The sequence below is a fragment of the Chanodichthys erythropterus genome, chromosome 3 (genome assembly GCF_024489055.1).
Source record: "Chanodichthys erythropterus isolate Z2021 chromosome 3, ASM2448905v1, whole genome shotgun sequence".
Lineage (NCBI taxonomy): Eukaryota > Metazoa > Chordata > Actinopteri > Cypriniformes > Xenocyprididae > Chanodichthys > Chanodichthys erythropterus.
Genome location: NC_090223.1, coordinates 43,275,388 through 43,297,677, shown reverse-complemented (window position 1 = coordinate 43,297,677; position 22,290 = coordinate 43,275,388). Strand labels below are relative to the sequence as shown.

General features: G+C 37.3%; 1 protein-coding gene across 4 annotated transcripts in view; it reads left to right on the top strand.

Annotated features, from left to right (window-relative positions):
• Window positions 1–22,290, top strand: part of sdk1a (sidekick cell adhesion molecule 1a) — a 349,997-nt gene that overhangs the window by 250,200 nt on the left and 77,507 nt on the right. For all 4 annotated transcript variants that reach the window (XM_067382425.1, XM_067382423.1, XM_067382422.1 and 1 more), the window contains 7 exons: window positions 709–876; window positions 2,420–2,522; window positions 2,782–2,955; window positions 6,798–6,934; window positions 11,653–11,800; window positions 17,381–17,521; window positions 19,619–19,800. In XM_067382425.1, coding sequence (XP_067238526.1) covers window positions 709–876; window positions 2,420–2,522; window positions 2,782–2,955; window positions 6,798–6,934; window positions 11,653–11,800; window positions 17,381–17,521; window positions 19,619–19,800 — 1,053 coding nt within the window. The remainder of the gene's footprint in view (window positions 1–708; window positions 877–2,419; window positions 2,523–2,781; window positions 2,956–6,797; window positions 6,935–11,652; window positions 11,801–17,380; window positions 17,522–19,618; window positions 19,801–22,290) is intronic.

Here is a 22,290-nt window from a genome sequence, read left to right as displayed (position 1 = left end):
TGTCACAATGCATTCTGAGTTTGCCTTCTCCATGAATACATTGGATTCTGCTTTAGATGTTGGTCAAAAATAGGTTAATTGGGATGCAGCATGATGAAATTGCTTACTTTTTGGAACAGTCTTCACATTGATAGCATATATTCTGCCTTAAAATGTTGTCTTGATAGGCAGCTGGCTAGGTTTTGGAGCAGAGCATCAATGTAATGTCAGTATTAACATGGGGCCATCTTAGCCCTGCTGTTTTGTTATGTTTACTAGTGCTATATTTGACTTATTACAGCCAGATCGCTGGCATTCTTGCATTTTGTTGCTGCGGCAGAGCCATCATTTGATGTATGAGGTTGTGTGTTTTGTGCTTCACAGGAAGCCATTAAGATGTCTTTGTTGCAGCCGATTGGCAACACAAAAGATAATTTCATGCAAGAGTAACAAAAAATCTTCCATTAAATTCTACAACTGTTTTGGCTATATTCATGAAGTCGTTTCCATAGCATTCCCAATTATGAAGCGCCATATATAATAGCAGCTCCTAACAAGGTAGAGAGCTCTGCAGGCGCTTTTTTCCTCTGGGAAAACTTTAAGCCTGTAATAAAATCATCCCGAGCTCCAACACCACCACGCATAGTGATGCTCTATTAATTCCTTATATGGAAGCCGAAGCGAGATATTGAACTAAATGGTTTGTTTGTGTGTGTTTATGCATAACAGATACTCAGATCCTCGCCAGCGGTTCAATGCAGATTCCACGTTTCACCCTGCTGGAGTCCGGCGGTCTGCAGGTTCAACCGGTGGTGCTGCAGGACACGGGCATGTACACCTGCTTTGCCGCTAACTCAGAGGGAGCGATCAATGCCAGCGCCTCCCTCACCGTATGGAGTAAGAAACACACTTAATCAGAAAGCATTTGCGAGCATCTTTCAGAATATGCTTTTTCACTGACATGAGAGAGGAAAGATGATATCAATATGGAAGCCCGTTTCTGTCACGGAATAAAAAAAATGAACAAGGTAATTGCGATTTTTTTTTTTTTTTCTGACTTTATTTCTTGCACATCAGTTTATATCTTGGGATTTTAAGTTAGTCGAAAAGATTAAATGAATGTAAATAAGGGTGGCAGTGAGTCAAACCAGTCACTGGGCCTCCGGGATCTTTTCCAGTGCTCCCGATGGCCAATCCTGGCCTGGATCTGCCTAATTTTGTGAAGGAAAGTGTCTGACTAGATCACGAAATGAACATCATGAATTAAATATTCATTTTGTTCATTTAATATTTTATTTTGTCTATTAATATGAATACAAAATGGAATGTACCAAAGCATTTCTTGAACAACATATGCATTTTGTGATAAAGACAGATCCTTTCATCTACGATATTAGGTGCCTCTTAAAAGAGATATAAACTGTTTGCATGGCCAGATTGCAAGATATAAAGTCATAATTTTGATATAAAACATTGCAATTATCTTTTTTTATTATTCCATGATGGAAACAAGCTGATTGTTACATCACAAACAAACATAGCACAATGTGGTTTTTGTTTACAAGTCCTATTTTGCATTTACATGCATTTTAAAAGTTGAATTTCAGATGGACTAAAAAATGTAAGCATATTTTTACAGACTTACAGACCTAGATAAGTGGACTGTAGCTCAGCTTCAACAAGCATCTATTTACGTTCATTGCACAACAGTTGATTGAGGTTCAAATATTCTATAATGCACCACAGCTTAACTATAAAAGCCTGTTCACATCAGCATGAACGTTTGGCACATACTGTATATATGGTCTGATTTTCACATACAAAGCATCTGTTCAGACCATTGCTTAACAAATGCAGACGGGCTGAATGAAAGTGCAATTTCACCTTTGACAGTAGATGGTGCTTATAGAAAAGCAGAAATACATTGGTTCCTCTGGTACTCAAAGCAGCACTGTGCAACTTTCCATTTATGACACTCAATTGTCACAGAGAAGAAAACAAGTTAAACAGTATCTAAGTTTTAAAATATCCATCAAGATTTCTGTATTCGCTATGGTGTACACCAAATATAAGAGTACAGAGACAAAAGAGACGTTGATAAAATAACTACCATTATTTCAGTGGAAATGTGTAGTTCGGTTTGGGCAAATGCAAAAGCAAAACTCACATCAAACTTCCTTCCTTTAATAATACATATATTCAATAAATAAAGTCAGAGCAGAGCATGATAAACTGCAGCCAAGCAATGTGATATCTACAGCATCCAGGCCTGTCATTACACACTGATCAGAGCATGTAAAGTCCTGGAATTGTCTCAGCGGGAGAGAAACACGCTCGGCCATTGACGTGTGAAGAGGCGGTTATACAGTGAAGCGTAGCCATTTGGTTCTTGGAAACATTAAACTCGTGCAGAATCAACAATGTTGTGTTTTTTTCCAAGGTCGCACATCCATATCCAGCCCTCCCATGGACAGACGTGTCATTAAGGGGACCACAGCCATTTTGGAGTGTGGCGCCACCCACGACCCGCGCGTGGAAGTGAGGTGGGTGATGACAAACGAGCTGTGCAGCTTCCTCTTCTCGTCTGGGCTCCACACTCGGTTTGATTGTAATGTTAATTCAGAGTGTCAGCCCACAGGCCTTGAAGTTGATTCAAAGCGCGATCCGTAGTGTTGTACAGTTAATTCAGCGCTAATATGCTGGATATCAGTGTAATGAGCCAGCGCTGTTTCCTGCGCTCCCCCTGTGTCAGTTTGACTGTGATAGAGTTCTCTTCCGCTCCCCGTCTCCTTCACTTGGCAGGTACGTGTGGAAAAAGGATGAAGAGTTAGTGAGCCAGACCAGAGGGGGGCGTATCAGCCTGCAGGAGGGCTCCTTGCACATCAGTCAAACCTGGTCCGGGGACATCGGGGACTATACCTGTGACGTCATCTCTCAGGCCGGCAACGACTCCAAGGCGGCCCGTCTGGAGGTCATGTGAGTGACTTAGCTTCCCTTCATCTCTGAGCATTAGGCTGACTAATGCGCTGTGCTGATGGATGTATGTCACCTTCCAGGTGCACATAGCGCATCATTTTTCACCAGCTGCCTTTGAAGTGTGAGGACGTAACTGAAGAGCGAAATATATGCTGTCTCTCAAAAACCTCTAACCCTAAGTATTCAACTTTGTCATGTAACTCACCTCACATCGTTTCTGCTGCAGACATGAATGATACCTCAAATCATGAGGCTTGCTGAGGAGGGTTGTGATATTACTTCTCTAAGTGATCGGGTATATGATTTTGTCCTGATGGACAATTGAACAGATAAGAAATCCAACAGATTTAAAGGTGCAGTAAGCCATTTCTGAGAATCATTGTTGAACACTGTTGATATTTGAAATCAACCCAAACAAACACACCCCTCCTTTCATTGCTCCGCCCCCAAAATGCATGAACATGCAATGCAAAACTTTTTATCATAGCAGAAGTGAAGCAAAATAAAGCTTTGCAAACATGACGAACGAACGAAGTGAACACACAATACATGAGTATATACAAGCAAGAGATTGTTGTTAGTCGCCAGCAGCACAAACTCAAAACCATTGTTACTCAAGTATAGAGCAGAAACAACACAATCTTGGTGTCTGTTTTCTGGCCTTTCCGCTTAGGTCTCTCCAGCGCTGGAAAGCTTTTCTAATATAACGCAAGTCCTAAAGCACTTGCCTGATCATGACCCATCTTGTTCCAGAGATATTCCTCTGACATTTTCTCTTTTGTAATGTCTATCAGGCATCTCTCTTTCTATAGCCTTTCTTCAAATTTTCCTCTTGCTTACTCAGTATTTCACTGTGGATTCTTTGGTAAATCAATCACATTTCGGCGCAGGCTGTGCAAACAGACTTTTACGATATGGACTCGACAGTAATGCAACAAAATGTAAGTAACTGTGTTAATTCTAATGCCTGATCTGATATGTAATGATTCATGTACAGTCAAATGTTCTTTGTCTGTGTGTCAGTAATCAAACCAGTGACTAACGATCAACTTCAGCATTAGTAGGATGAAAATAATCTGTTATTTCAGCGGTGATTAAATTATATAAAGAACGTAATCAAAAAACGCTCCCTTTGCAATCATTGGAGCTGTCAATCAAACAGTGCGAGTTTATCAGTGAATGAGTTCTGGACATGCGCCAAAACTCTCGTTTTATTCAACGAATCTCTTATATCACATTTACACTGTTAGTGACAATGAAAGCATTTGTTAGTGTACAGAAATTGAGTTGCAATGAGGAGATCACTGCTTTCATGCGCTCAACATGTCTGTGATCGACTACAATGTTCATCTCTGCAACCTTTCATGCCACAATCTAAATGTAATGCAGCACTTTTCACAACTAGTTAACCTTGAGAACTGTAATAGTAAAAATGTGCTAAAAGAGAGTGTAATACTTGGCTATTTCAAATGCAAAGATGTTAGCCAATCACAGCAGTGGGCGTTTACACTGAAGTCTCACAGCAGACACGCCCCTTAAAACAGAGCGTTCAGATCAGAGGGCTAAAATCAGGGTAGCAAAAATGCCTTTTATTTCTAAATTATGACCATTTTTGATGTAAAAAGCATACTAACATTACAAGTGCAACCCAGGAAACTTTATAAAACAACACAGTTCATGACCCCTTTAAAGAGCTGCCCTGTATGGTTTCCCACTTTAAAAGCTCCTGGATTCTGATTTGCTGTCAATGTCTGAAAGGGATTCCATCAATATTGTTTCTCTTGTGTTAACAATTCAGCTGTGATGTGGACTTCACTATTAGAGTGATTATTAACATTTGAGGTTAACTTTATAGTTCAACTTTATAGTTTTTTCTATGGTGTGAACAAGTCTGTAGGATTTTTTTTGTCTCCCGACTTTCAAGAGCTCTAGCTTTTAAAGTGACAGACAACAAAACTGTAGTGCAGGCTTATTATTTTGCAAAGGACACCAACTCCTATCTGCTTGAATTGGACAATTCTTTGTTTCTTTAGCTTTCTTCTGCATTTTGTTTGCTCACCTACTGCAGCATCTGCATGCACTATTTGAGTGGATTTCTACTCTCAGCATGAGTGTGTAGACTGACCTTTCCCCAGTAACCTTTTTCAATGTAACCTTTCATTCTCGATTCCAACTGCTTATACTCTATTTTAATATTTATCAACAGTCTGATAATTGTAACTTTTAAAGCTTTTTATTTAATCAAAGAAGTTTTTTTTGTTATGTCTGTGTTCTTTGCCTTTAACCTGACTTTCAAAACCTAGTCTTTGAAGTAGCTAGTTTGCTAGTATTTATGAGTGCTTTTCTAACTCTCTATCCAAAAAAAAAAAAAAAAGAAAAAGAAAAAAACGTCCTGACCATCTCCTAAAAAGCTTTTGACCTTTTGACCAGTCTCTGAGTGGGTAAATTTCTTCATCCCGGCTATTTGAAACTCCATTTATGATCCGTGTCTGCCAGTCGAATCCTTAAACCCAAAATAAAAGCTAAATCTTGGCAGCGTAAACATTTTAACACCTAAAGCCTTTGCTTATGACTCTGTACCACAATATGATGAGGGAATAAAATCCCCTCAGAAGCTCTCCAGAAATAAACCGCTGGAAGACTGCAGTAACCAGCGGGTGTGTGTACTTTATGCAGATTTCATGAGGCTAATGTTGTGTGGAACTAAGACTCATTATCTGTTTGTGGGTTTTCTGGCTCCTCATTAAACTGGAGAAGATGTCTTGGTGGTATCAGATGGTTGTGTGGAATCAGGCATGTTGTCAAGAGGACTTTCCCCAGTGGCTGAAGTCACCCATCCATTCTTTCTCCACCTTCAGCGATCACAGCCCACGCCATTACAAATAAACACTGATTGTCCAACAATCTGAACAAAAGCATTAATACTAATACTAAGTTCAATTTTATTTTGCTGCCATTCTGTTATTTTTATGTTAACTCTCCATGTGCAAAAATGTGTTCGCCTTGTGCTCTAATATACTATCTGTAATGGATAGTATCTAAAAAATCCTTAATACAAGATAAAGTTACTTGCGAAACAAAATTACTAAGATATTAAAGAGATAGTTCACCCAAAAATATTTGATATTAATATTATTTAAGTGAAATCAAAGGTATTTAACATTTTGCAATTTACTAGTTAACATCATGTAAAGGATTAGCAGTTTTTTTACACCTGTGTAAACGTCACAGTCTTCCTTCTGAGAAAAAAAAAAAACATGCAAAAAGTGATGAAATCTTAAGCTTTGCTGGTTCTCTCCATGGGTTTAATTTAGAGGAGAACACAAACTTTCCGAGCGCAACCGTTGGTGCTCGGTGCCTGGTCTCAGCAGGATGCATATGAAATGATTAATAAAGAAATCAATAGAATTTAAAAAAAAGCTAGTGTGAAGAAGAAAATCAAGACAAATGCAAATGAATGCCTGCCTTCGACTGGCTGTGAGATTCAGGCTGAATTTGGAATCACAATCCTTTTGAACATGGAGGACACTGCAGTAGAAGTGAATATCTGAGAAGATCTGAAAATTGGCCGAGGAATCCTACTGGGAAGGGCAGTCCCAAAGATAAAATCATTAACCGACCCATACCACAATAAACGTCTGGTAGCGTAATATTGTAATATTCATGTAGCATTCAGATTTGATCATTTATTGCAAAATACTTAATGTAGTAACATATAAATCACTTCATGTTCTGTATAGACCTGTAGCTATGTGATAATGCTAGCTTTGTTTATGCAGTGCTTGTGTGAGAATTGTGAAGCAGCCCTTATTTTGAGCATTTGCTGTTCTATGTCCTCATAGAGAGCTGCCACACTCGCCTCGAAACCTGCAGGCCAGCCTGAACACCAATGACAGCCGCAGTGTGGACCTGTCCTGGATGAGACCCTTTGATGGAAACAGCCCCCTACTGCATTATGTGGTTGAGCTCTCAGAGAACAGTAAGATACATGCAGACACACTCACAAACACACACTGGTGTACTCCCCTTCATCCATCATTGTACCTAGCCTGGGGCAAATACAGTTTCATTAGTAACCCAATTGCCATGTAAAGAAATATATAAATTAGTTTGTTCGATTTTACAAATTTTTGAGCACGTTTTTTGGTTGTCAGATGTAAGTTTTTCAAATGTGATGAACTACACTCTGCTAGGACACCTACGTCAACTTGAGGGAAACTGAGGCTGAATTGGGAATGGCATCCTGGCAATGTCCGCCCACTTTTTTCAGCATTTTCCCCATTCATTTTCCCATAGGGATTTTTAAAAATCCTTAATTTAAGAGTTCTAAACATTGAATCAAATCAAGCAGCTATGATGTCAATCACAAAATTACAAACCTTGATTTGAAGCAAAAAAATATTTGAAATTTGGACAAAAAGACAAGATTGTGAACAATGAAACATTGTGAATGACAATCAAATTAAAAGCAATATATTTAAAACTTTAAATTGAATTTAAAGTTTTATATGTATGATGAGTGTGTGTGCGTGTATATATATGACATCATTTTGATTGGAGTGAGCGGGTGCTGAAGAGTCCTTTTGGTGCAATTTCCTTGTTCTATTCCCTGATTGGTGTACATTTCTCTGCAGAATCATGGACTATGTAGTTTTTCACCATAAATTCGACTGTCAAACATTATTTTTTTAAAAAGTTGAAATAATGCAGGCTAAAGGCTTCAACAAAAGCATATACCATCGATTAAAGGGATAGTTCACCCAAAAATATAAATTACCCCACAAGTTACTCACCCTCAAAAAGGGTTAACAAAAGCCTTCTGAAGGCCTGACGTAGTCCAGCCATACACATTCGACTTACGTCCAAAAAGCATTATCTTCTGTGACGTAGTACACAATGCCATGACGTTCTACGCTACGCTATGATGTACTATGCTATGTCCTGCGTTACAACACATGCTACGTCATGTCATTGTGTACTACTTCACGGAAGTTAATGCTTTCTGGACGCAAGTCGAATACGTATGGCTGGTGTGCCAGAAGCTCTTTATCTTACTTTATTAAGTTTTAAATAAGGATATTTGTTGCAAACGCATCGATTCACTCAGTCCTTTATTAAGTCCTTTATTAACTTTATTGGAGTACGTTTTTGATCGATGGATGCACTTTTTTGGACTTCAAATATAAATATAAAGCTTGGAAGAGCCAGGATATTTTTAATATAACTCTGATAGTGTTTGGCTGAAAGAAGAAAGTCATGTACACTTAGGATGGCTTGAGGGTGAGTAAATTATTGGGAAATTTTCATTTTTGGGGAACTATCCCTTTAACAACCTCATAGCTCACAGTATGTCTGTCTTTAAAGGTTTATAATTTATCATTCAAAATCAATTCCCCTATGAAGCAACGGAATGGCATTTTTACTTCCAGAACTGATGCTATTCTGAATTCAGCCTGACTTATTAAATCCAGTAAAAATCACCTTGACACCACTTAATCAAAAGCTATTTGAGCTAGAGTGGCTCAGAAGAGAGATATAGAAATCACATCATTTAAAATTTGAATAAGGTGTCCAAATACTTCTTGGGGTCACTTTATAGCCATTTGCTCTGTGGGATAATTTTAAAGTAAACCCCATCCAGTGATTGAGCCGAGCAGGCATTGTTAAAGAAAATACTGAGCTCAGTGCCTCATTCACATCCACCCATTATGCATCTGAATGTTCAGCCAGTCCAGAACGTGCGTTGCTGCTCTCGGTCTCCACAGCACGTGCTACATGTACGAGTTGATGTCAGTTAGTGTCACCCAGTGGTGTAAAAGGCTGCGGTATTACAGAACCAGGGAAAAACCCACCTAAGTAGATTGATCTTCTGGGCCTGGAAGAGGACAGTGAGGAATGTGCCGGAGTGGAGGTGAAGATTACTGGTGCAGGGTGTAATAAGGCTGGGAAGTCCCGTTAGAAACACATTTCAGAGAAAGTGAGAAAAACCTGCTCTCTCGTCGACTAAATTTTTTTTTCCTTCAAAGACCGTGAATTGAAATGCAATTGTTAATTTTCTTCCTCATTAATGGATTGGTACTTGTGTTTAGAATCATGAGATATTTACTCATAAAAAGATTGTATTAATATTTTTTGATCTCAACCTCATCTCATCGTACATTTGGTTTGGAGTCTGGTGTATAATTTCTGAAGCTGCATGGCTGGTCATTAAGTGTCATTAAGTAATAATGGCAAGTCCAGACTCAAGCATATTATGTAATTATGAGTGGATGACTAATTTGTGTAAAATATCTTGACAAGTATCATGTGATTATGCTTGATTATGCACATATATAAATTGTGTAATTTTATATAAGCCACCATGTGTCTTTAGAAGACAGAAAACAATGTTTAACTGTATAATTACTTTCATTAATAACATTTCCAGAAATGAATACGCTTAAAAGTTCTTTAGTTAAAAGGGTCATTATCATGGAAAATGCATAAGCAAACAAAACTTATGTAAGTGTTTTTCATTTTATTTTCAGAGTGGTTAGCCAGTCACATCAGAGCTCAATTATATATAGATGTCTTTGGTTCAGTAGCAGAAAAGGCCTTATTAATTCTAAGGGTCAGCAAAGGGGTGGAAATGGTCATTGAACAAATTATGACAGTTTTGGTGTTAGAGATATTAACATTATAGGCAGAAAAAAATAAAACATAAATATATAATACAACCCGAATTCTGGAAATGTTGGGACATGTTTTGAATTTGAATAAAATTAAAACTAAAAGACTTTTAAATCACATGAGCCAATATTTTATTCACAATAGAACATAGATAATATAACAAATGTTTAAGCAGAGAAATTTTACAATTTTATGCACAAAATGAGCTAATTTCAAATTTAATGCATGCTACAGGTCTAAAAGTAGTTTGGACTGGGGCATGTTTACCATGATGTAGCATCTCCTCTTCTTTTCAAAACAATTTGAAGACATCTGGGCATCAAGGTTATGAGTTTCTGGAGTTTTGGTGTTGGAATTTGGTCCCATTCTTGCCTGATATAGGTTTCCAGCTGCTGAAGAGTTTGTGGTTGTCTTTGATGTATTTTTCGTTTAATGACGTGCCAGTTGTTCTCTAGGTGGAAGATCTAGACTGCAGGCAGTACAATTCTGCACCCAGACTCTTCTACGATGAAGCCATGCTGTTGTAATAGCTGTATGTGGTTTGCATTGTCCTGCTGCAATACACAAGGCCTACCCTGAAATAGACGTTGTCTAGAGGGGAGCATATGTTGCTCTAATACCTTTATATACCTTTCAGCATTCATAGTGCCTTCCAAAACATGCAAGCTGCCTATACCGTATGCACTTATGCACCCCCATATCATCAGTGATGCTGGCTTTTGAACTGAATGCTGATGACATGCTGGAAGGTCTCCCTCCTCTTTAGCCCGGAGGACATGGCGTCCATGATTTTTTCGCTTCTGGACCATGTTCACATATGGCTTCCTTTTTGCATGATAGAGCTTTAGTTGGCATCTGCAGATGGCACGGCGGATTGTGTTTACCGACAGTGCTTTCTGGAAGTATTCCTGGGCCCATTTAGTAATGTCATTGACACAATCATGCCGATGAGTGATGCAGTGTCATCTGAGGGCCGGAAGACCAGGGGCATCCAATAAAGGTCTTCGGTCTTGTCCCTTACGCACAGAGATTTCTCCAGTTTCTCTGTGTCTTTTGATGATGTTATGCACTGTACATGATGAGATTTGCAAAGCCTTTGTTTTTAAAGTATTCCACAATCTTTGTACGCACTCTTTCACAGCTCTGCCCATCTTTACTTCTGAGAGACATCCCTTTTATAGCTAATCATGTTACAGACCTGATATCAATTGACTTAATTAGTTGCTAGATGTTCTCCCAGCTGAATCTTTTCAAAATTTCTTTCTTTTTCAGCCATTTGTTGCCCCAGTGCCAACTTTTTTGAGACCTGTAGCAGGCATCAAATTTGAAATGAGCTCATATAGTGGGAAAAAAAGTGTAAAATTTCTCAGTTTAAACATTTGTTATGTTATCTATATGAATTCTTGTGAATTATAAATATGAATATCTTGTGAATAAAATATTGGCTCGTGTGATTTGAAAGTCTTTTAGTTTTCATTTTATTCAAATTTAAAAAACGTCCCTATGTTTCCGGAATTCAGGTTGTATAATATAACAGTATTCTTATTTGAGATAAGTACGATTTTTTTAAAGAAATTAATACTTTTAATACTCAAAAGTCACAGTAAAGACATTTATAATGTTACAAAAAGATTTCTTTATCAAATAAATGCTGTTCTTTTGAACTTGCTATTCATCAAAAAATCATGAAAAATATGCATCATGGTTTTCACAAAAATGTTATGCAGTACATAACATTTTCAACATTGATAATACATTTTACATATATGCATTTTGGAATTCTGCGTATGGAAATAGAAAACAGTTGTTTTAAATTGTAATATTAGTTCACAATATTACTGTTCTAACTGTATTTATTTTATTAAATAAATGAAGCCCAGGGGAGCATAAGAGACTTCTTTCAAAAACATTTGAACAGTGATGTATATTAATACAATAGTACTATAACCAATATAAAATATATAAATGATGTCCCTTGTAATGTTTGTTTAAATAGTTTGAAATGTTCTGCTCCTTTTTGTATACCAGATTCTCCCTGGAGAGTGTACTTGCCTGATGTCGACCCCATCGTGACAAGGGCCATGGTGAAGGGACTCACTCCTGCCCGCTCATACCAGTTCAGGGTCTGCGCGGTCAATCAGGTGGGCAAGGGACAGTACAGCACCGAAACAAACAGGTAGGAGGCCATGGTTTTCAACAGTTGTTTATTCGCATGTTGTCCGCCTATTGTGTTTTTTTTTTTACACTCATGCTTGGTCAATAACAGGCTTATTATGGCTCATCACACTATGGTCTGCTGCAGCCCATCAGGACTGTCATTGTTTAAGTGTGTTTTCTGTCACTGATCCTCCACCCACAGTTCTCTGTAACTCCTGCTGTGGCTGAAATCACAGCACCGTAGGTTTTCTCTCTCAGGTCGTGAGTGGCAGGCCTCTGCTCTCACCTCTCACTCTAATCAGACCCCCTATCAGCTCGCTTTCTCAGGCCTGGAGCTGTGGGCGGCAGACGCTTCATGCCCAATGGCTCCTTTGAGTTTTATCTGCTCCAAATGTGGCAAAAGATGCCATTTCTGTTCCAGGTGAAAAAAAGGTGGTGTCATCTCAACGTCTCACTTTAAATTTAATCACTTTTATTTAGCTGAGTATTGAGGATGTTTTTTTGAGATATATAGCTGCTTAAACCTCTTCCTTCATGTTGAATTAGCTGAAAGTTAGAGATAACAGTTGGGTGAGAGCAACAAAAAATTGAAAAGACTGTCAAGTTTCAATGGAACGATCAACGTAACTATGCATCTGCCTTTGCAGTGGAAAAAGACTTTACTTTTACGCTTTTACGTGTGTAAAATGAAAACGTTCTAGTAAATGCAAAGGGCAACCGATTTTAAAGGAAACCGTGCAATCAGTGTGAGGCAATGGGGTACATACAGTAGAGCGGTAATATCATCTCTCTGCAGACTTCACATCTATTCTCTCCCACCAATGATTTCTGGCTTTTCTCAGCACCTGCTCTTCCAAAAAAGTGCTGTCATGTTGTATCCCTCTCCAGGCAAAGTGAATATTGAAATTGAACTTTATGACTTTTGAGCCCACTCTATAAATGTAATATTTGTTAGTTTGTCTTTGAAAAATATTCATGTCATCGAGGTTAATGTGGAGCACAATCTGATGAGGGAATGCATTAAACTTTAAAGACCTACTGTGGGTTCTTAACTCTTGTTTAACCTCAATTAATGCTCAACTGTATCAGGCGTGCTCACATTACATATTTAAGGACTTTATTTGGAAAATTATATTCAAGTGCAGGCAGCTAAAAGCAATTCAAACCTGCCATTTTGTTATCATATAATCACGAGTAGGTTAGATCACAACTGCTCGTTGTTGTGGTGGTTTTTGTTTTTTTTAGTTTTTGCATGAATGCCTAATTCATTTGTGTGTGCTATACACTGCAAAAAAAAATCCTGTTTAATTTACAGTAAAAAAAACCCAAAAACTGGCAGCTTCATAACAAAAAACTCATTATACATTGTCGTTTTTTGCTTGTTTATTTTATATAAAATTACTAAATCAAATGTATTTTTTCACTTTACACAGGAACTTAGTGAACCAGTTAACATGTTTTTACTCTTACTTTCCTTTTTAACATTTTAGAATCTATATTTTTCGAGGAGAGAATGTGATTTCGTGACTACATACAGTACATTACTCTCTATGTCAGTGTGGTGCATATTGATAAAGCGCTAAATAGTAAAAAAAAAAAAAAAAAGTTGGCATACTATTGCTTCCAATTATATTTTCAAATTTAATCTCACTGCAAATGTGATGTTTGAAATGGAATGCTCATTGCTCACAGATGTTTCAATTATGTACATGTATTAACTGAGCTTTGGTTGTTTGTGCTTCACATCTCATTTGCATGCCTTTTTCCTTATTAAAAAAATAAAATAAAATTCCAGATATGATATAAGGTAAGATAGAAAACAAAATTGTGGGAATTGTGACTTATATGCAGGGATATTGACTAAGTTCAAAGTTACACTTTTTACAGCAAAGCTGCTTCCTCAGGGACAGAGTTAAAACAGAAAGTGGTTCTTGAAGGGCCCCATCAGTCTTCTCTTGCATGCATGTCTCCTTGCTGTGACAGACATCTGTCCATTTGGGCTTATTAAGCAGTAAGAGTAGAGCTGACAAGCTCACAGAAGCAGACAAGTGCAGCTCTCACATAATGAGCCATCACCTTCCCACACCAACGCTTATTTATCTGCCACTGTTTTATTGGCAAAATACATGATTATTATTTTATCCAGTCACAACTCAGAATGCACCAAAAACTTTTTGTTGATACTGAGCTGGGTGTCTGAATACAGTCTGAACTCCTGATTTGTGTGATGTTGTAAACATTAAATGAGCATCAACATTAAATAGACATTTATGGGTCATTGATGAATAAGGTTTTTAAAAGTGTAAAAAAAAAAAAAAACATAATAGAGTTATAATTAATTTTGAAGTTTTATTCAGTGTTAAAAATGAGATTGTGTGGTTTTTATAGTCAGTTAACACTGCTTTTGTCATTTTTTACAAGATGGACAAAATGTATCACCAAAAAAGTCATTCTGTTTAACCAAAATTTCTGTTTTAATGAATTGCTCTTTTTGTTATACCGAATGACAATATTTTCAAACAATGCTAACAGGCTGATATCAAAAGGCTGTTATCAAACATTTGACAGGCTGATATCAAACATTTTATATTTAAAATATTACAACATTTTCCATGTTTTATAGCGGTTGTACTGAATGACCTGATATTTCGGGACATGCGTATGAGCAAGTGAAAATATGAATGTTTCAAATAGTTAAGAGAGAGTTAGCTACTTTGCCTCACGACCATGGCTGCGTTCCAGTTCGGTTTTAGACACGCACTCGCGAACTTCCCTAAACACTTCCCCTCGGGGGAATCCCTGCCGCCATTTTGAAGTGCGTTCCACTTCGTGAAGTGGACGAGGAAAGTTTATATGGACAGAACCTCGCTCCCTCAATTTTGACCGAGGGAGCGAGTCTACTTCATATGTACACTTCAGGCAGCTCCATAACCCACAATGCAACACGACTGTGACGTCACCGCATATCGCGTTTAATTTACCCCACCATAAACAACTCTATGATATATTAATTATTTTTTAAACATTTAAAACACACATATATACATATAGAATGCTGTATTAAACAATTTTGTAAGGGGAAAAAATAAATAATAAATCAGCTCCATTGCGGATTCCAAGTGATTAAGGGTTTAGGACGTTCCAGTTCAGCCCATACAAAGGTTCCGCCAGAAGTGGGCACTCGCGCAACGTAAGCGATGACGTACATCTGAGTCAACGAGACCGAGTGAAGTTAGCGAGGGAAGGGCATTAAAAAACCGAACTGGAACGCAGCCCATGTGGTCCTTTGTAGGTATTTGAATGATGTCACATCCTGTCACATGATATTGACCGCATAACTTGATCCAAAATGGTCTCTTTATATTGGTTACTCTGAATGACATCAATGAAATTCATATGATCAATGAAATTTTAACCACAAATGAAATGGCTGTATTGGCCTTTGGACAGTTAAATCGAATGACCTTTTGACACTTCAGAATCTTTAAAATACCTTTGTGTAGCAATGTATAATTAAAACCTTTTGGATTCAACAAAAGAGCTCTAGTTGTACTCTTACATACTTTGGATGTCATATCTTTGTTTGTTATTATTATTAAAGCTTTTGGACAAAAAAAATCACCCCTCACGTCATTGACCCATATACATTTTACATTTATTTTTCCATATAAATTAAGTCACTCAGTAGGGGCTAGTTAGTTTGGGACTAAATGCTGGTTTGTAGTTTTTGATAAACATATATATTTCCCAGAAATCAAATTAGGAGTTTGTTGTCCGATTGTAGAATATGATTAAGAAATGTCAAGACCTCTGAAGTAGGGCAGGCCAAAATGACCCTTTCTAAGGGAGGTGGTGGAAGGCAAAGACAACTGATGGGTTTAAAACTAGCAATTTTTCATGCTGAGTTAATTTTATGCTAAATAATGACTTGTCCAGTTTAGCTATTTAGAACACACGTAAAAAAAAAAAAAAAACAATGCCTGTAATGCTTTAAAAAAGGTCATAGGACACCAAAGTGTACTGTATTTGTAGAAAGTGTCAGACACTTTCCTCGGGTTGCTTGTTTTCAGGGGCAGATGTTTAATAGCTGGTGGCACAGTGCAAGTGTGTAAAGCAAATGTGTAAATACTGCATGGCTGAGGCAAGAAAAGCTCTCTTTCAGCAAGGAGCAAGCAGTCTTTCCTTACGGCCATCATTAGGCAGATTTACAGAGCACTGTCTGAGAAAAGCAATGATATTGGTTATAGAGGGCATTAATTATGAAATAGACTTCTGGGAAGAAATAACAAAGTGTGGTCAGAGGTTTAAGAAGACTCTGACAATAAATCTGAAAGGACCCAATGATCCTATTAAACTTTAATGCAGATTTAACTGTCCATTAGCATGAAACGCAAAGGGCAGGATGAATCTATGGATATTATTAAGCATTCAACACTGATTCATTTTTTAAACTTCGTTAATTAAGAAAATGCACATTCTGTAGGTGGAAAGAACCGAGCATTACTCACAAAATATCATTTATGCGTGATAGCAAGCTAGCCTGTAGAGACCAGCCATTATGACACATTTGACATTACTAGTGTTCACAGAGCCCACAAAATCTTGAGCATTTCTCACAATAAAAGTGCTTACTATTTCATTAAGAATCTGTTGTAGTACGATCTAGTAAGGAGGTACCAATTTAAACAAATATTGTGATACATTCCCCCATTTTGCAAATAGCAGCCACTAGCATGAATACAAGGACTCTGTTGAGGAAAGTAATACATAATGTGGATATGAATGCATGTTTTGTTTCAATACATCGACATCAACAGGACTTTCAACATTATTCTTCTTCTCTTTTTGCAAAGAGAAATGTGTTGAGGTCCGTTCGCACTTTGAAGTTTTCCCAGAGCCTCTGCATTTTTAAAATCTCACAAAGTCTCAGTCAACAAATGTGAATTGAGACCCTTTAATAAACTAAAATATAAGCTCCAAAAAGTGTTCTCTCCTTTTAGGATTCAACAGAAATAGCGCTGTTTAGTGTGTTCCTTCCTTGAAAAGAGTACAGGTATTTACCACTGAGTTAAAAAGCACTCACATTGGGGACAAATCCTCCAGCAGACATGCACAGCGCTACTGTGGCCTGCTACACAACAAACCATGAGATGCTCTTATCTTTAAAAATGTTTGGTCTATATGTAATTCAAAAGCTTGAAATTTCAATGAAGCGCTTAGCTTGAAGATGCTGAGCCAACGAACGGAATCGTGTACAGCTGTGAATGCACCCAAGCCAGTTGCCACGTAAGCAGCAACCTCCAAATCAGAGTGCTTAGAGCACAGAGAGACTTTTCCACGAAAACGCATGAGAGCTTTATATGGAGTGGGCGGATGTGATACAGTGCATTAGTTTGGGAAATGGACTTCCAACTAGAGGGTTACACTTACATGGCTCACACTGTTGCGCCCTAGAGCGAGTCGGCTAACCCGATTCGCACGAGAGAAAATAGAGCAATGAGAATCAGTCATGTAAGAACACGCTGGAGCTCCGTTAAGTGTGTACCTGTAGAGCAGGCCGGTTTGTGGTGCTAGCAACACTCTTGCGCTTTCTCCCCAGATTGATGCTGAGAGAGGAGCCGCCCAGCGCTCCGCCCAAGAACATTGTAGCCAGTGGCAGAACCAACCAGTCCATTATGGTGCAGTGGCAGCCGCCCCCAGAGCCTCAGCTCAATGGAGTCTTAAGAGGCTACGTCCTCAGGTGAGACATGCACAAACCATTTCACAAACAGAACTTGCCTGATGAAATGTGCTGAAATATGACTCCCGGTACTTCCACAATACTACGGCTTCTGTCCAAGATTCTCTATTGAGTCATTTTTTTCTAGTGAATGGTTAACAAAGTACATTTATTATGGTGTTTATTAATCTTTGTTAATGTTAGTTAATAAAAATAAAAAGTTCTGTTCGTTATTTCATGTTAGCTCAGGTCCATTAATTAATATTAACAGATAAAACTTTTGATTTTAATAATCATTTAATGAATATTAAAATGAACTAGGGCTGTCAAGTGATTTAAGATTTTTAATCTAATTAATTACATGATGTGGTGATTAATTAATCGAATTGATTGCAAATTAATCGCAGATGAGAAGGTCGATTATCTTAGTGCTCTGCAATATCCTTGCATCACTAGACTGAATACTATGTTAGGCAATTATTTAACAACCTTCATCATCAACTGTATGAAATGTCAGATGACCTACGTAGGTTTGGGGGCACTAACGCATTAGTGTGTTAAATGCGTTAAAAATTTGAATGTGTTATCTTTTCCTGTAATTAATTAATCTAATTAACACATTAAATCGACAGCCCTAAAATGAACATTAACCAAGATTAATAAACGCTTTAGTATTTTTCACTGTTGCCTCATGTTACTAATGTAGTTAACAAATGTTAGCAAAATGGAACATTCATTCTAAATAGTTACCCGTTATTTTTCAAATTCTGTTTTGTGCTGTTGATGGCACAAAAATCCACACTTTTAAATATATATATTTATTCATTTGGCATACACTTTTGATTAAAAAGTGAAGCTTATTTTGGGACCAACAATGTCAGGTTTTAATTGCATTTGTCATCCCATCTAAATAATGGAGTTGACCTTAGTGCTGTCACTTTGACTTATGTTTTAGTACAGCTGTAGCCCAGCACATTTATAAGCAAACTGATTTAAAAGGAGTGTTTGACATCTCTGTGTGAAAGTAAATCTAGTCAGGCTGTAGTAAAGGTTTTGGCAAACATGACAGTCCACACTAATTTTCAGAACAGCAGGTAACACTTTATTTTGGGGACCAGTTTTCACTATTTGCTTATTAGCTTGCATATTACTAGCATTTTGGCTGTTTATTAGTACTTATAAAACCCATATTAATGCCTCATTCTGCATGACCTTATTCTACATCCTTTAATCCTACCCCATACCTAAACTTAACAACTACAACAAATACCTTAATAACTATTAATAAGCATTAAATTAGTTTATCGAAGCAAAAGACATAGTTAATAGTAACTATTATATAAACTATTATAGAGTAAAATGGCAATAATCGGACCACCATCAATGGCTTTTTGGATGATTGCTGCTAGTTCTTTGATGTTGGTTTTGGTCTTAATATAAGCAACCCGTCATAAGGTACTGATTTAAGTTTCTCAAACTAATTGTTTCTTTATTTTGAATAGAACATGACTGAAAGTAATAACTTGCGTTTTAATAAGTGAATCTGATTTTTATTCATTATTCTCTCTGATTCAATGAGTTAATTTAATGAAGGACTCGTCAGACTGATTCAAGCCAATTACATGTGAGTTTGTGAGCCTTTTTGACCAATTTATTAGGATTTGAATCGTATTAGATTGTGTCACACAACATTGGTTGCATTATATATTTATGTTTAGCAAGAAAAGACAACACAAAAAAAAAAAAAAAGACAATGTCTTTGTATTATTCAGGGTATCCAGTCTAAAATATTAAAATCTTATTTTAATTTACTGTGCACCCAACAGAGAAGATCATCCAAATGAGTGACGCTCATTTCCCTTATGTAGCAAGAGCTTGGATGCATTTCATTAGCACTGTTTGACCAATCTCATCCTCCTCAACGGATGTGTTGTGAATATTTATGCCGTTTTTAATAGCATTCCCCCACTGTTGGTGTATATAACACAAGTTCTACCCTGCAAGGGAGCTAGTGTGTGCCTAATAATTACATAGCCTGTGGGATGACTTCTAATGGAGCAGTGACCTGGAAGAAAATCGTTGTCGCTCACTGTTTGGCCATCGATTGCCCTGATGCAGGTACCGGCTTGCGGGGCTCCCTGGAGAGTACCAGCAGAAGAACATCACCAGCCCTGAGATCAACTACTGTCTGATCACAGAGCTCATCATCTGGACCCAGTATGAGATTCAGGTGGCCGCATATACCGGGGCAGGCCTGGGCGTCTTCAGTCAGCCTGTCACTGAGTACACGCTGCAGGGAGGTGAGACCTTGTTCCTCTGTCACACTTTCAGTGTTTTTTGTTGCCTAACAGTTGCTACTTCTATCAGCCTCCATGTTTTCATCTGTTGCTTTTCATCAGCAAAGGCAGGAAGCATGCTGGTTTGAACCGGTTAATACTGTCTTGTTTACATGCTACGCCGAGGTCAACTTAGTCTCCAATGTAGACGCCACATTTATTTTAGAGCCCTCTTCTCAGACAGCTAACTTCCATGCGAATCCTCTTCAAAACAATTATGCCAATTATCTACCAGGGCGCTTTTCTCTTCAGATGAGAAGAATCCATCTCAGGAAATTCAGGGTCTTCTCATTTGGACATTTGGATGATTATCTGGGGAGCGGTAAATGTATCGACTCTGCTTTGAGAGGCTTCATCTGTCTAATTATTTTAAATAGACGTTTTATAAACAGAGTCTGTCAAGCAGTTGAATGGTATTGATGCAGCTCCGCCGAACCCACTCACAATTAGCAACCTTGACGACATCACTGATCCTAAGTAAGAGACAGTGCTATATGAACTTCCTGCAGTTGTTTGGATGAATACAAAAAAACACAGTCAATTTAAACATTGATGAATTAAATATAAGCACATTTAATTATGTCTCCTACTAAGCTGTGCGCTACTACAGGTAACATATGACATTAACAAGATAGCACAGATGTGTGAACAGCCCCTAAATCTATCTTAGATTGACTTAACTATAAAAAGCATTGTTGTAGGCCAATAATAGGCTTATGCAGTATTCAGAGGTATACTATATATGTTCAAAATTTACAAAATTGATATAATGAGGGAGTACATCATAAATCCATCTTTCAAACCGTGTTTTCATCTGATCCTGAATCACTACGATATGCATATAATAAGTGTTTAAACTGTATTCTGACTATTTTAGACCGAGCGGGACACCCAACCACAACCCATTACCTGCATGACTCATATATTTATAAACATAAACGGAGAGAAGTAGCACCGGTTGCAGTGTTCTTCCGCAAGACGCATTAAGTTTGGTTTAATAACCACTAGAAAGCCTAAAGTTACATAATATAAAATATAGCAATATATTGCTATATTTTATATTATGCTAGAAAATATGGATTTCTAAAACCACTTTTTGTAATGTACACTACTGTTAAAAAGCTTGTGGATGGTAAGAAATTACTACTTTTATTAAGCAAGAACACCATTAATTTGACCGAAAGAGTACATAAGGACATTTATATTGTTCCGAATATTTATATTTGAATTCAATTCTTTTGAACTTTCTATTCATCAAAAAATCCAGAAGAAATTTCACAGTTTTCACAAAAATATTAAGCAGCACAACTTTTTTAAACATTGATAATAAGAAGAAATGTTTCTTAAGCAACAAGTCAGCATTTTAGAATGGTTTCTGAAGGATCATGTGACACTGAAGACTGGAGTAATAGAATAAATTACATTTTAAAATATATTCAAATAGAAAATAGTTATTTAAAATTGTAATAATATTTCATTTTCATTTCTTATTGTTCAAATAAGTGCAGTCTTGATGAGCATGAGACACTTGTAAAACCTTAAATTACCTTCATTTGGGGTCTTTTCTTGGCAAATGTTGGAATATAAACTTAATTTTTGATCAATTTAATTACTTATTAAAATCGATTGACAGCTTTTTCAACAACATCAGGTCTACAGTGTATGTGCTTTTTACCCACTGAGGAATTTGAGGTGGGGAAAAGTGCCTCTGAAGAGCAGAGACGCCGCTGCATAATGAATGTGTTTACACCGCTTTAAGAGAGGACTATAATTGGCAGGCTTTTGAAAGATAGTCTTTTGATTCAAAATAAGTCAAAGCTTGACAGGCAACCTGAAAAGATGAGCCGCAAAAGAAGAAAAAAAAAACATCTCTCTCACCAGGCTTTCATGAATATGCTTTTTGTATGAATTTTGGTACCAGGGGTTTTATGAATGTATACAACCAATTCCACACAAAAAAAAATGGAATTCTAAAATTCTGTTTCATGTGAGTTGTACAAGTACAAGCTTTTCAATTTTATTTTATACACCAACAAAGGTGTCTATACAGCAGAATATAAAAAGGCAAACAATCAGGCATCTGGACTCTGCTGTGTTATTTTTTTGGGGGGGTTTTGGCTTATATAAGACCTGGCCTTTCATTCAACTGCCTGCTCTCTCGATTCAGCCTTTTAGAAGGATGCTGGATGTATAATAGAATGTGAATGTCTTTTTTCTTTAATTTATTGTGTCCATGCTACAGCGTCCTCCTTCAGAAAAGGTCAGAAATGTCTCAGGCACATCTCAGGTGCGTCGTGTAGATTGTAAACTGAGCCACTTAATTTAACTGATGAATTTTAATAATGTTGTGATTCATTTGATGGCCACTTTATTAGTTGATTCTCAAATATTGTTGTTGCATTTTGCATTATAAATCTCAACAAAAACAGCCAATCCAAAGTGTCCAGTTCCAGT